The sequence below is a fragment of the Schistocerca gregaria genome, chromosome X (genome assembly GCF_023897955.1).
Source record: "Schistocerca gregaria isolate iqSchGreg1 chromosome X, iqSchGreg1.2, whole genome shotgun sequence".
Lineage (NCBI taxonomy): Eukaryota > Metazoa > Arthropoda > Insecta > Orthoptera > Acrididae > Schistocerca > Schistocerca gregaria.
In genome coordinates this window covers 754454804-754471402 of record NC_064931.1, presented here as the reverse complement: position 1 = coordinate 754471402, position 16599 = coordinate 754454804, and the positions used below count along the sequence as shown (strand labels likewise).

Below are 16599 nucleotides of genomic sequence, written 5' to 3'. Positions count from 1 at the left end.
ATTCACCTATTGATTTTTTCTCTGCGAACCTTGGCGTTGTGATTGAGAAACAAGGACAACGTTTCTACTAATACATCAAGGTGATGGAAAAGGGTTACAAGGGAAGGTGGAGTGCAAACATGACAGCTGACTACTGTCTTAAGCTAAAGAGAGATAGTGCTGGTGGAGACAATCAAAGAAGAAAAGTGTCGCTCCATGTCAAAGAAAAAAAAACCGTGATTCACTGAAATCAACGAAGGGAAATTAAATTGTCAGAAATGTTTTGTGCTTCTGTAATAATTATTACCATTTTGAAGTGGACATATACCACTGTCTACCCTAATCCAGTCTTTAGTGACTCTATACAATGTTGCAAAATGAATAATTTATTTTTAAGGCAATTAAAAATTCCCTGTTAGAAAAAAATGTGATTTCACCCAAAACTTAAGAAGCTATTTGTACAATAATCTAACTTGAAAAAAAATCCTATTTGAAATTAGAATGAAAAGTACTTAAAATATCACCTCACAGTCATACAAAATCGACACAAATGTTTTAAAATGCAGCACAGTATATCGCAAACACAGAATTAGAAACCAGTTGTCACTTTCTTTTATGTTTTTTAACAGACCTGAAGTTGTACTGTGCTGTCAGAAACCGCTAATTTTGACATAATAAATGAACGGTTGACAGGCTGAAAATAAGCGCTACGACATTTAACTATTTATTCATTTAGTTCTTACGTTTCGTAAGATGGAAAACTTATAAACAGAGAACTAGTTGACAGTCTTAGTACACGCTAGTATTTTGACAACGTCTGACTGGCTACAGCCAACTTTTTATTTGACAAAATTTTCTGATAGGTAACAGCGTCGTCTAAGAAGTTGCCATGGATATCGCTGGGGTATTTAGTGGCCCGGTTAGGAAAAAGGTCGAGGTTCAGACTCCGGCCCAAAATTCGCGATGAGCCAATGTGTTGGAGGCAGCGCCGCAGAGGCTGTGTCGGGATGTATGAACACGGGCGCACTAATTCAGCGGCGAGTGCCCGTCATTAGGACTGGGCTCCGGCGGGCACTACAAAAAGAGCCGCCCTGCAGCCTTCCGTAATGTCCTAAATTTCTTTATAATTTGCCTTGCCATGTTGCCGGCACTGAGTAATGACGTGCACGTCCAGGGAGGAAAAAGTGTCTAACTATAAATATGGGGGCGATACTGCGAGATAAAAAACTGACCGGTCTGTACACACATGTTGGCCGTTTCCCATATCAGTAGTATACACTCGTGTGGGAAATAAGAAGATAATTCAGTGTTATGAAGGAGAAAATTACATTTAATACTGCGATGAACTTCGGCGGCAAACACAAGAACCAAATGAGCGCGCCGTGCTATCATACACTATGGTGGTACCTCAGTTCTAACCGACAGGACCTAATATCTTCGGCGTCACATCTCGCCTTACTGTATAAGCTGCAGTTGCCTCGGCACGCCGTTAGAGCATTTTTAATCCCTTTGCTTTCAAAAGTGCAAGATTTAATGCCTATTACGTAACTGGGACTCTAAACGATACAGTACGGCTCAGTGTTAATAGCGATATTTTAGACGGGAAAAGGAATGCCAGGTCGTAATGCTGAAAAGCTGTTTTACTAATTCTATGATTCGCACGTTGCAGTACGAAGAACAATTTCGCTTAAGAAAGGGTGTTTCAGGTGATACGATGTCTTGAAAAGTTCCACTCTGCCATCAAAATAGAACCACATTTAACAAGGAACCCCTTGTGTGCGAAGTCACAAGTTCCATCATTAGTAAAGCACATTTTAACTTTTTGTGTAAATAATAATGACAGTAAAAATACTAGCTGCTAATTACTCTCCATGTGCATCTGGAGGGCAACAGGAAATGAGTGTCCGGGGATGTCAGAGGTCAACCTTCTATGCAATGTATGTACTACACTTCACAAAATGGACATCGTCGATATTTAAGAAATCTTCGGAGCAAATCATTAACTTGCACCACGAACACGGAATAAAACATGGCGCATCACATTGATCACAAAGATTTGCATCATCAAGGTCGAAAGTGAACTCCTTGGTAGTTACGAATCGTGCAGGATATTCAGATAGCTATCCACTCTTGCAATGCATGCACAATCACATTGGTGTAACGGAATGATGAGAACTGATGGACTGTGATGGCATGCAACCGAAGGTGAAATGCCCTGTGATGGAGTTTATCGTTAAACTTGCTATCCTTTCTCCCGGCCGCTGGTGGCCGAGCGGTTCTAGGTGCTTCAGTCTATAGCCGCGAGACCGCTACGGTCGCAGGTTCGAATCCTGCCTCGGGTATGGATGTGTGTGATGTCCGTAGGTTGGTTAGGTTTAAGAAGTTCTAAGTTCTATTGGACTGATGACCTGAGATGTTAAGTCCTATAGTGCTCAGAGCCATTTGAACCATTTTTTGCTATCCTTTCAGACGTAGCTGCAGATAGTGCCATAATATGTTTTATAAGAACGGAAAAATCAAACATCCAGAGGCTGAATTTGTTCAGTACTTCCAAGTGGTATGAATTGCAATGTCACACACTTTTAAGAGGTATAGTTTGCTATAAAGGATTATGATATTTATACTCATACCAGGAATCAACCAAAATCAAGTTATTGTGAGCACCTGTTGGTCAAAAGCAATGCTCATATCATTGTTGTAGTTCTCTTACAACCATTTTCCCACTCTTGCTTGCTGTGACGTAAATATTCTCGACTGTACTTGCAAGATCACGCAGACGAGGCAGAATCATAGGGTGTAGAGTACCTCCAGCTTTTCTCAGCACAATAAGTAACTTTCCAGCCAATTTACCATCCACATTAACAGTCGGCATAATTACATAAGAATGCGATAAGTCATTGATGCTAGTTGAACGTGATACAACTCTCTTGGTACCTATAATTTCCAGGGTTTCTTTCATACGCATTTCCTCTTCAAATCCAGATTGGTCGGGGTTGAAAACAAATTCCTTACCGAACGATGGGATAAGTTTGTTTATCTTATATACAAATTTTCGGTCCGATTCCGTCAAGTTGACGCTTTATTTGAAATTTCGTTATCTTACCTCTTCCAATATGTAGCAGTGTTTGAAGTTATGTAAATATCCACTGCTTCCCTTGATGATGATGTTTGGTTTGTGGGTCGCTCAACTACGCGGTCATCAGCGCCCGTACAGAGTCTCAATTTTTACAAGTCCAATTTTTTACACAATCCGATATAGCCACTGTCACGAATGATGATAATGATGAAATGATGAGGACAACACAAACACCCAGTCCCAGGGCAGAGAAAATACCCAACCCGGCAAAGAATCGAACCCGTGACCCCGTGATACAGAGGTAGCAACGCTAGCCACTAGACCACGAGCTGCGGGCACAACATCCTTGAAAACACTGTAACCTATGTTTGAAGGCAATTTGATGACGCTCGGTAGCCTCATGCTGTGCTCACCTTTGGATACCTTCAGTCCTGACCCTGTTGCCATTAGCAGCCAATATTGCGGTTGCATGGTATACAGAGTGTTACAAAAAGGTACGGCCAAACTTCCAGGAAACATTCCTCACAAACAAATAAAAAAAGATGTTATCTGGATATGTGTCCGGAAACGCTTAATTCTTAATTTCCATGTTAAAGCTCATTTTAGTTTCGTCAGTATGTACTGTACATCCTCGATTCGCCGCCAGTTAGCCCAATAGAAGGAAGGTAACGTTGACTTCGGTGCTTGTGTTGACAGGCGACTCATTGCTCTACAGTACTAGCATCAAGCACATCAGTACGTAGCATCAACAGGTTAGTGTTCATCACGAACGTGGTTTTGCAGTCAGTGCAATGTTTACAAATGCAAAGTTGGCAGATGCCCATTTGATGTATGGACTAGCACGGGGCAATAGCCGTGGCGCGGTACGTTTGTATCGAGACAGATTTCCAGAACGAAGATGTCCCGACACGAAGACGTTCGAAGCAATTGATCGGCGTCTTAGGGAGCACGGAACATTCCAGCCTATGACTCGCCACTGGGGAAGACGTAGAACGACGCGGACACCTGCAATGGACGAGGCAATTCTTCGTGTAGTTGACGATAACCCCAATGTCAGCGTCAGAGAAGTTGCTGCTGTACAAGGTAACGTTGACCACGTCATTGTATGGAGAGTGCTACAGGAGAACCAGTTGTTTCCGTACCATGTACAGCGTGTGGAGGCACTATCAGCAGCTGATTGGCCTCCACGGGTACACTTCTGCGAATGGTTCATCCAACAATGTGTCAATCCTCATTTCAGTGCAAATGTTCTCTTTACGGATGAGGCTTCATTCCAACGTGATCAAATTGTAAATTTTCAAAATCAACATGTGTGGGCTGACGAGAATCCGCACGGAATTGTGCAATCACGTCATCAACACAGATTTTCTTTGAACGTTTGGGCAGGCATTGTTGGTGATGTCTTGATTGGGCCCCATGTTCTTCCACCTACGGTCAACGGAGCACGTTATATTATTCCATGTGGGATACTCTACCTGTGCTGCTAGAACATGTACCTTTACAAGTACGACACAACATGTGGTTCATGTACGATGGAGCTCCTGCACATTTCAGTCGAAATGTTCGTACGCTTCTCAACAACAAATTCGGTGATCGATGGATTGGTAGAGGCGGACCAATTCCATGGCGTCCACGCTCTCCTGACCTCAACCCTCTTGACTTTCATTTATGGGGGCATTTGAAATCTCTTGTCTACGCAACCCCGGTACCAAATGTAGAGACTCTTCGTGCTCGTATTGTGGACGACTGTGATACAATACGCCATCCTCCAGGGCTGCATCAGCGCACCAGGAATTCCATGCGACGGAGGGTGGATGCATGTATCCTCGCTAACGGAGGACATTTTGAACATTTCCTGTAACAAAGTGTTTGACGTCACGCTGGTACGTTCTGTTGCTGTGTGTTTCCATTCCATGATTAATGTGATTTGAAGAGAAGTAATAAAATGAGCTCTAACACGGAAAGTAAGCGTTTCCGGACACATGTCCACATAACATATTTTCTTTTTTTGTGTGTGAGGAACGTTTTCTGAAAGTTCGGCCGTACCTTTTTGTAACACCCTGTATAAAATGTGTGGCATCGAAAGCCATAAACATTATTGGCCTTTAGCGACTTCGCACTCAAGGGGTTCCTTGTAATCCTTCGACGTGCTGCATAAGGCCTTGTTGTTTACTTGCACGTCCAAGATGGACCATTAATTGATTTGACATGATTGAGGCGAGGTGGTGGGAAGCGGAAGTGATGATTGTCGTATCAACAAAGGTCGTTATCTTAAAGAATGACATCCACGCTGCTGTACCCTTGTTACACATTATCTTTGATAAACAAAGCATTTTCTTCCTGAGCATGAAGGTGGTCGCAGGCGTCATGCGGGGGCACTGGATTTTGAGGCCGCCTTGATTCAGAGATTTAGTAATGCACCATCAGGCAATGCATTAGCTGTGTCAAGTGCTATGGGCACAGGTCACGCAACCGTTTGGTGGCTATTACTGTGGTACTGCCTAGACGTGTGCAAACTTCAAAAGATTCGTCTATTTGGACAACCCGATTTTGCATGTTGTACGGAATTTTTGCGAAGTTTTCCTCCTCAAAATGCTACATTCCACGCATAAGTTTTATGCTTATTTCAAGTGTGTCAGTTACTTTCGCAGTTTTCTTGTCACATGTGGGACTGTCAGAACTTACTTGTGGTTTTCCTTACGTATCATAAAAAAAGGTTTTCTATGATCATTTATGCTTGAATGGTGGGTTATCACCTCCTGGGACCCATACGTCTCGCAATTTGCTTAAACTGAGCACAGAATCATCAGAGTCTGACCGCCAGACATGGTTTAGAATTCGTGGACACAGTGCTGCTTGCTTTGAGCAGCAACTTGGTGTAACAGCATGGAGGGGATGGACCTGTTGCATGACCGCCACGTTCTCCATAGTTAACAGCTCCTGATTTTTTCTTTAGCGCCATGTCAAGTGTAAGGTGTGTATTTACTCTAATCATCACTACATCTTAAATTAATTCCGGGATTTGAACTGCTGCCCTTCAGAATACGATGCCAGTGTCTTATCATTGCGCCACATCGCTCTGTGGATTAAGATGAATAGCGCCCATGTTACAAATAATTCTTCATATGTGGCCTATCGTTCCTCGTAGACTGTGAATAAGATACCTAAAAATTGTGTGATAGCTTGGAGAAGAATAGTGACCTGACGTGGGCACTTCTGCAGTGCCATCATAGACATTACACCAAAAGCTAACAAAACCGGAGCGAGATTAAGAATTGTGTGAAGCTTCATTGGTTACAAAAAGGTGACAGGTTCTTACATCTGTATCTAGATAATGAGCCCTTATTTCGGAAAAATGGTAGTAAAAATTTTTCTGCGTTACTGTGGAATGGAAGCAACTTTCCTTCTGCAGGTTAGTTTATCACAGATAGCTGACGCCTTCAACGACGCTGTGCTGCTGTAAGTGGTAGATAATCTCTTGATTCACGCAGCTCAGTCATTATTAAACCACAATGACTGTGCAAGATACTGTAATATTCAATTTTGAAAATTATTTGCAGATTGTACTGAATTTCTGAATGACAGTTTTCGTGAATTATTAACGAAATACAAAATATATGGGGGCTAACCTCCTTGCAAGATTCACTGTGGTCACGTTCTGCTATTTAGGGAAATCACAGAAATTATCTTTTTATCTTGAAACATTTCCACTGGACCATTTTTGCATAAAAACAACTAAATGGGATTGTGGGTCCACCTTCATGCAAAACACTTTAGCTTTTTATTTATTTATTCCGAAACTAGTTTCAAGGACAATATCGCCATCATCAATGAGTTCATTAATGCTCAAACATACAAAAAACAGGATACTTATAAACAATGTGAAACATCATTACATGTGTACTGTTTGGTTCCAAACATTGTGTTCTGTCAATATCTTCACAATACCTTATTTACTTAACGTCACAGCATGGTTTTTTTGTGTCTGTTGCCTCCGTTCCGCCAGATTTGTTGGTGTTTTCGTTGCCGTTTCCTCGGCATACAGCATGTCGTCTGCAACTGTATGAGTGGCTGCTAGTAAACAAGCCTAAACTGGGGTATGGGGCCGGCCGGTGTGGCCGAGCGCTTCTAAGCGCTTCAGTCTGGAGCCGCGCAACCGCTACGGTCGCAAGTTCGAATCCTGGCTCGGCCATGGATGTGTGTGATGTCCTTAGGTTAGTTAGGTTTAAGTAGTTCTTAGTTCTAGGGGACTGATTACCTCAAATGTTAAGTCCCATAGTGCTCAGAGCCATTTGAACCATTTTTTGGGGTACGGGAACCAGGAATATATCCCAGATATTCATGTAAGCGAGGCCAATGTTTAAATAGGAGATGCCATAATGATATGATTTTTTCCTTTGTTTTTCCTTCTTAATCTTCCAAATTCTGTTCGGAATAATGTAATTTTGGAAAATCTGTAATAATACTTCTTCACGCTACTTTTAGTTAGCTGACGCTATAGTTTTATGACGTGTACCAAACCGCATTGGTGAAAATGGTTTATTTGGGATATTGCGAATTTTACGAGCAATATGTAACAAGTACCATTCGAAAATTAGTAGAACAGACTTCAGTACTTCAAACTATTAATGACATATGGAGCTGCTTCTAAGACAGAGCAAACAAATGCCACTTCCGTGTGTTGGAAGACATGAGTCGTGCAGTAGGGGTTGGGTGTAGGTTACTGAAAGGCGAGCAGCCGCCATTGCCAAACCGCAAGCTCTACACTCACTGCGGAAGAGCATTCCTGTTCTTACGTCGTCTCTTAACATCAAACTACTGCTGAATGTGGATGACGTGGTCTCATAGCCAGAATGTGAATACCAGTTGGAAGAATAAAGACTAGGACAACAAAAAAGAGCCGAAGTTTCAGTGCCTTCACTAAGCTACTCCTGAAACTCTGTCGCATATGTTCGCGTACATAATTAGTTTTACGTATATACGTTTAGGAATTTTTGCTGCTGTGGCCGAGCGGTTCTAGGCGCTTCAGTCCGGAACCGCGCTGCTGTTACGGTCGCAGGTTCGAATCCTGCCTCGGGAATCGATGTGTGTGATGTCCACAGGTTCGTTGGGTTTAAGTAGTTCGAAGCCTAGGGAACTGATGACCTCAGATGTCCCATAGCGCTTAAAGCCATTTGAACCATTTTTTGAATTTTTCCTTGCTGTAGCATCGTTTGAATAGGAAAGTTGCAGTCCTTCTTCATGTGTGTTGCTGGCATCCGTTGAAATATTGTTTTTGGGATACGCTTCGTCTTCAGACAAGCGTGCCGACAGTAATTGAAAATGGCCCCCAAGTGCCAGATTCCTTATGAATCACGGGTAATCATAATCACTCTGCACCAAGAAGACAATAGTGTCCGACAAATAGCAAAGAAACTGATGATTTCCATCAGAAGAGTTGTCAAAACCGTACACCGGCATCGAGAAACAGGCTCCTATGGAGATCTTCCTCGCTCAGGAGCACCCAGTAAAATATCAGAACTCCAGGATTGGTTCAAATGGCTCTGAGCACTATGCGACTTAACTTCTGAGGTCATCAGTCGCCTAGAATTTAGTACTAATTAAACCTAACTAACCTAAGGACATCACACACATCCATGCCCGAGTCAGGATTCGAAGCTGCGACAGTAGCGGTCGCTCGGTTCCAGACTGTAGCGCCTAGAACCTCACAGCCACTCCGGCCGGCAAAGTATTTGGCAGTGACCAATAAACGTAACAGATTAGAAACTGTCCGTGAATTGACTGCTGAACTAAACGCATCGAGGGTCACACAGGTGAGTGAGTCAACAGTGAGACGACTCCTGGCAGACAACAATCTCCGAGGTTATGTAGCAACAAGTAAACCACTGTTGAACCCTGTTAACAAGAAGAAAAGGCTTCAGTGCTAAGACACACCAACAATGGACAGCGGGGGATTGGGAAAGGGTCTTATTCACTGATGAATCCAAGTTCGAAATATTTGGAAGTAAACGCCGTCAATTTGTACGCCGCTTACCCCATGAATGCATGAATCCTCAGTGCGTAATTCCAACTGTAAAGCATGGAGGGGGTTCTGTGATGAAATGGGTATCCTTCTGAGGGAATAAAGTCGGAGATTCGGTGAAAATGATGGAAAACTGAACCAAAAGGATTATCATGCCATTCTTCAGTGACATGCTAAGACATCTGGTTTGTGTCTGATTGGGAAAGGGTTTGTCTTGCAGAAAGACAACGACCCGAAACATACGTCTTGCTTCTGTCAGAACTATGTGAAGTCTCTAGAGGTTCGTAAAATATTTTAAAACATATAATGGCTGCCCCAATCCCCTGACTGTAACCCAATCGAGCTGCTATGGGAAGAATTGAACGGGAGGATCCGAAAACGGGAAATCATGAGTGGGGTCACAATTGTGGGAGATTCTGCAGGAATGGAGATTAATTCCAACAGAAACCTTGGCAAAACTGAAGCAGCGCATGCCGAGAGTGTGCAAGGCAGTGATGAAAGCAAAGGGTCGCTATTTTGAGGAATCGAAAATTTAATTGTTGCATCTTCCTGTGTATTATTTGAGCTTAATATACATTTGGAAAACAACAAAATGCGTTTTTATACTGTATTTATTTTCCGTTGTCTATGATTACAGGCTGTTTCCAAACTTATGGAGGGTAGTGTACTTTTACCACAGCGGTATACAAACAGTTTATAAACTTAGCCATTTCAGAAATACTTGACCTGAAAGCCAGTGATCATGCCCTCTTGGCAGTCAGATGAATCTCTCTGCCTTACGACAACGACTGCACTGTTTTCCGGCAAATTTTATATGTCCTCCACTGCTAGTGCTGGCACCTATCGTCTGCGAATAGTTTCTGCGAGAGGAACTACGCCGAGGCAACGAACAGCAGCAAGCGTTTCTCTGGTATCTAACATACCTGTTTAGAAACTTCTAAAATTCTGCGAGGCTTCTGAGTCATCCGACATCCTTGTTTCCTCTAATCGTCACGTCAAATCGAGAGAAGTTGGGTACAAACTATCGACAGTGTATACACTTTGTTTGCCCAGCAGCGATTATGTCGTATGCGTGTCGCCTATCGGGCAGACAAATTGGAGCGATTTCTGCGGCCGGTAACGGCCCGCCAGCTCTTAGGAATCACTTGTGTCTATTTAATGTAGAATTGATCGAGCATCCCCCATTCGCATCGGCCATGATACGTAGTAGTCACGCACACTGCCCGACGTACAACTTGCGGATTCTAAGCACGTACACGCCCTATTCAGACAGCTGTCAAACCACGCTCTCCACCAAGCTTCATTTGCTCTCGTTACTTAACACTTGGAACGCACTGGCATCTCATTTTCCGAACTTCTGAAAGAAGCGACTGGTTGATCTAGAAAAACGAAAATTAATCGTTTCTACGCCGCATCACTGTGGCACGCATGCCGCATCCTTCTTTAATTTTTAAATCTCCTGCCATCTGACATATCTGACATTTTGATGACTTTATTGAAAAAGGGAAATATGTTGTAATATAATAATGGTGATGTCATGGGTGGGGATTTTTGTTCTGACATCATGTGTAGGTCACTGACTTGCTCATTTGACGCCACAAATGTAACTTGTGTATCTCCAATCTACACGTGGCAAACCAAAATCTCTATCACTGTCACTTGATAGAGGAATTTGTGTGTGGTATTTTCAAAACTTTCGCCGAAACTTTTCATCACGTTGTTTCTTGATGGAGGTGAAGAATAGACACATCTGATTACATTTTTTGCCCCACTTTCACTATTATCTTCACTCAGATTCTCTCACATTCTTACTGTATTTTACTTACTAGACGTTATTGATTTTTCGCTGTACTTGATATTCAGCCTGTAGTCCCAGTAAGCACCCTATTCTGAATTAAATGTTGCTATTTATTTCTGGTTTCAACCACCATTCTGCTCCAAGTATAGTGTAGCGTTACCACTGTTAAAATGTCTCTGAGCACTATGGGACTTAACATCTGTGGTCATCAGTCCCCTAGAACTTAGAACTACTTAAACCTAACTAACCTAAGGACATCACACACATCCATGCCCGAGGCAGGATTCGAACCTGCGACCGTAGCAGTCGTTACCACTGTTAATAAGTGAAAATAATTGTGGCACTTTGCCCTGAACACTTCTGCAGTTGACTAATATTAGGTTTCGTTTCTCGATTTGCAAGACCATGTATTCTCCTATATAAGAAAGAGAGAGGACTTGCTGTTCGTTCTGCAGTTTACGGCATCTCGCAGCTTACTGACCCTTCAACGTAGCCTATTGACTTCAAAAAACAGCATTCGCATGCCACACGTACTCTTCTATTCAAACACTGCTTCAAGACTTCGGTGCACGTCAATAATATTAAGGGGGATCCTATAAGTATAAATAGATTGGTGTTGCTTATGTGAAAGAACACACAGTTCATTACAAACGTAACTCACAGATATCGAAATGATGACATCGTTTAAGTCGATATCTGAAACTATTTGCAGTTATTAATAGGTAGCCTTTCACCTGTGGCTTCGCCTGTCTACATGTACGGTAAATATATTGCACACGTCTCCTCTTGCCTCGTCTCTCTTTTCATCTCCTCGTACCCCTCTCTATTTTCAGTTCCACCTTCCCCTCTTTTTGTCCATCTCTTCCTCTGCCCTGTCCATCTCCATCTCTCCCCTCTCTCCGTCCAACTCCACCTCCACCTCTTTCTTTTCCACCTGCCACTACCCGGCCACATATTCTAGCTGCCTCTTACAACCCCCTCCTTCTGTCTATCTCCTTCTCCCTCCTCTCTGTTTTTAAACCTCCTACTCTCACCTAATAGAGTGATCATATAAATTGCCAGGCTTCCATGTCTGGTATTAATATCATTAAAATTCTTCTGGTTGTTCTGTCACACCGTCTTATAAAATACTAAAATACTGAAGCACCTAGTCCCCAGCTAATTTCTTTGCTTTGAGGAGGGCTGCTGCAACTCAGCCGTATCGTCAGTTTATTTTAGTATGTTACGAATTTTATAAGATGACACGGTAGTACACACAAAACGGTTTTCGTGGGTTATAGTGAGATTCATTTACAAAACCCACACAATTTTCTTATGCTTATTTCTTGCCGAACATTTTTATGCACATTTTTACAATAATTTTACTGAAATCTGAAAATAAAAGATGTTTTACGATAAAATTTACAAGCTATAATTAGGACTACTAACATTTTTATCAACTGCATTTTTTTTTTACTTTAATTAATAGCTGGTTAGGGTTTGGGGGACAATCATCAACTGGCCAGACAGCTTTTCATGACGTTTTTGTGAAGGTTTTTGGAGAGCTAGCAAAATAATTTTTTCTTTTAACTGTTATTTCTCTGATAGTACTGTGGTTTTCAACCGAGGACTAGCTTGAAGCATCTCTCCGAGCTAGTTTATCATGCGCCAACCTCTTCATTTCTGCCTAACTCTGCAACCTACAGCCATTTGAACTTGCTTGCTGTTGTCAGGTGTTCGTCTCAGTCAACAATTTTTGCACCTCCCCCTACACTTCACTCCATTAGCAAACTATTGATTCCTTGATGCCTCAGGATATGTCCTCTCAACCGTTGGACTGTAAATTTCTTTCTTCTCCAGATCGATTCAGTACCTTCTCATTAGTTATTCTATCTACGCATGTAATCTTCAGCATTCTTCTGCAGCACCATATTTCAAAAACTTCTGTTCTCTTCTTGTCTAAATTACGTATCGTTTACTTTCATATCTGTACAAGGTTAAACACCACACAAATATCTTTATAAAAGACCTCCTAACATTTAAATATTTATTCGTTAAAAGAAAATGTCATGTGACTAGGGCCTCTTGTTGGATAGACCGTTCGTCGGGTCTTTCGATTTGACGCCACTTCGGCGACTTGCGCGTGAATGACGATGAAGTAATTATGACTAAGACAACATAACACGCAGTGCCTGAGCGGAGAAAATCTCCGACCCAGCTGGGAATCCAACCCGGGCCCTTAAGATTGATATTCTGTCGCGCTGACCACTCAGCTACCGGGTGCGGACACATTTATTCGATGTTAACATGTTACTCTTTTACAGAAATTCTTTTCTTGCTCTTGCGCGTCTGCATTTTATATCCTCTCCACTTCTGTCATTGTCTGTTTTTTGCGGAGCAAATAACAAAACTAACAGGACACATAATACTCTTAGTGTCTCATTTCCTAATTTAAGTCCCTCAGCATCGCCTGATTTCATTCGACCATATTTCATTACTATTTCTTTACTTCTTATTAATATTCACCTTATAAGCTCTCTTCAGTATCCTATCCATTCTAATCAACTACACTTTCAAGTCCTTTGCCGTCTCTGACAGAATTAGGATGTCACTGAAAAACCTCGAAGTTTCCTTCTCCGTCGGCCGGAGTGGCCGAGGGGTACTAGGTACTAGGTACTAAGTACTAGGCTTCAGCCTGGAACCGCGCGACCGCTACGGTTGCAGGTTCGAATCCTGCCTCGGGTATGGATGTGTGTGTCGTCCTTAGGTTAGTTAGGTTTAAGAAGTTCTAAGTTCTAGGGGACTGATAACCTCAGATGGTTCAAATGGTTCAAATGGCTCTGAGCACTATGCGACTTAACTTCTGAGGCCATCAGTCACCTAGAACTTAGAACTAATTAAACCTAACTAAGCTAAGGACATCACACACATCCATGCCTGAGGCAGGATTCGAACCTGCGACCGTAGCGGTCGCCTGGCTCCAGACTGTAGCGCCTAGAACCGCACGGCCACTCCGGCCAGCGACCTCAGATTTTTTGTTTCCTTCTCCCTCAACTTTAACCCCCTTTCTACATTTCCACGTAGTTTCTTTCACAGTTTGTTCTATGTACGGATGAAATAATGGTGGGTATAGGATACAATCCTGCTTCACTCTCATTTCACTTACTTACTGCTTCCCGTCCATGCTCTTAGGCTCTTATCAGAGCGGTACATACGTTCCTATCGTTCAGATAAAGGATCATTAAAACTGCACATGCTTCTAAAAATGGCTCCGAGCACTATGGGACTTAACATCATCAGTCCCCTAGAATTCAGAACTACTTAACCCTAACTAACCTAAGGACATCACACAACACCCAGCTATGACGAGGCAGAGAAAATCGCTGACCCCGCCGAGAATCGAACCCGGGAACCCGGTCGCGGGAAGCGAGAACGCTACCGCACGACCACGAGCTGCAGGCTTTTATGGCTGTGTTGTAGAGTATTTTGAGATGCACATTTGTTACGGATGTCTTTTGTAAGTCGGGATGCTGTTTCCGTTTCAAGACAAGAATTTCGTCACAATTTTTCGCCAGGCCAGTTGCCTGATTGGTTTCACCCACATATTAGAAGTGAGAGACTCTCTTGGGTATCCTTTATTTTGTTTTTATAATGTCGGATTCTGGGTTATTACTAGACATGTTCTATTTTTTTTTTCAGAAGATGTTTGGAGCCCTACTCTTTCTGGTGTTTCTTTAAGAATTTCCATTTCCGGTTGTGTTGTTTGAATGTCATGCCCTAGATTCGCCAGCTTGTCCTTAAGAACTAAGCAGTCTATCATAATATTATTTCATTTTATTTGAGTTTTAATTATTGTTTTTAATGTTCATGTAAGAGCGTCAAAGATCAAATGATAATTAAATACAAGAGATGTACTTAACTAATGACAGTGGCACGTTAAGTGCCCTCCGCCAAACACCGTTGGGTGGCTTGCGGAGTATAAATGTAGATATAGAATTTCGTTAGATGCGAAACAGTGGTGTGCTAAGGAGTGGTGGTGTGGTGTTGCAGCCTGAAGCCCCCGCCGAAGGACGGCGTGACGAAGAGCAACCCCAGCAAGCGGCACCGCGAGCGCCTGAACGCCGAGCTGGACACGCTGGCCAGCCTGCTGCCGTTCGAGCAGAACATTCTGTCCAAGCTGGACCGCCTCTCCATCCTGCGCCTTTCCGTCAGCTACCTGCGCACCAAGAGCTACTTTCAAGGTCAGCCGCTGCGCCGCGCTACGCTGCACTTCTGTGTCGCATCCCCTCCCCTTCTCCGAGGACACGTCTTCTTTCGTGGAACATACCAAGCAAATGGAAGTCAGTAGTGAAGCAAGCTGGGAGAACACCATAGCAATACAGCTGTTTTTGATTTTAAAAATGTTTTTAACTTTACTTCCTAATTGCGCTTATCACAAATTTATTATTATCCACTTTCAAAAACAACTGACATCTTCTGACCATTTCCTAAAGTCAAGAAGTACACTACTGGTCATTAAAATTGCTACACCAAGAAGAAATGCAGATGATAAACGGGTATTCATTGGACAAATATATTATACTAGAACTGTCATGTGATTACATTTTCACGCAATTTGGGTGCATACATCCTGAGAAATCAGTACCCAGAACAACCACCTCAGGCCGTCAGAACGGCCTTGATACGCCTGGGCTTTGAGTCAAACAGAGCTTGGATGGCGTGTACAGGTACAGCTCCCCATGCAGCATCAACACGATACCACAGTTTATCAAGAGCAGTGACTGGCATACTGTGATGAGCCAGTTGCTCGGCCACCATTGACCAGACGTTTTCAATTGGTGAGAGATCTGGAGAATGTGCTGGTCAGGGCATCAGTAGAACATTTTCTGTATCCAGAAAGGCCCGTACAGGACATGCGGTCGTGCATTATCCTGCTGAAATGTAGGGTTTCGCAGGGATCGAATGAAGGGTAGAGCCACGGGTCGTAACACGTCTGAAATGTAACGTCCACTGTTCAAAGTGCCGTCAATGCGAACAAGAGGTGACCGAGACGTGTAACCAATGCCCCCCCCCCCCCCATCAAGCCGAGTGATACGCCAGTATGGCGATGACGAATACACGCTTCCAATGTGCGTTCACCGAGATGTCGCCAAACACGGATGCGACCATCATGATGCTGTAAACAGAACCCGGATTCATCCGAAAAAATGACGTTTTTCAATTCGTGCACCAAGGTTCGTCGTTGAGTACACCAACACAGGCGCTCCTGTCTGTGATGCAGCGTCAAGGGTAACCACAGCCATGGTCTCCGAGCTGATAGTCTATGCTGCTGCAAAGGTCGTCGAACTGTTCGTGCAGATGGTTTTTGTCTTGCATCTTTTGACTCAGTGACCGAGACGTGGCTGCACGATCCGTTACAGCCATGCGGATAAGATTCTGTCTTCTCGACTGCTAGTGATACAAGGCCATTGGGATCCAACACGGCGTTCCGTATTACCCTCCTGAACCTACCGATTCCATATTCTGTTAACAGTCATTGGATCTCGACCAATGTCGCGATACGATAAACCGCAATCGCGATAGGCTACAATCAGACCTTTATCAAAGTCGGAAACGTGATGGTGCGCATTTCTCCTCCTTAAACGAGGCATCACAACAACGTTTCACCAGGCAACGCCGGTCAACTACTATCTGTGTATGAAGAATCGGTTGGAAACTTTCTTCTACTCAGCACGTTGTAGGTGT

General features: G+C 43.1%; 1 protein-coding gene across 1 annotated transcript in view; it reads left to right on the top strand.

The window, feature by feature from the left end:
- LOC126299004 (circadian locomoter output cycles protein kaput) overlaps positions 1–16599 on the top strand; it is a 701868-nt gene that overhangs the window by 231049 nt on the left and 454220 nt on the right. The window contains exon 2 of the mRNA XM_049990634.1: positions 14905–15095. Within this exon, the coding sequence (XP_049846591.1) occupies positions 14905–15095 (191 nt within the window). The remainder of the gene's footprint in view (positions 1–14904; positions 15096–16599) is intronic.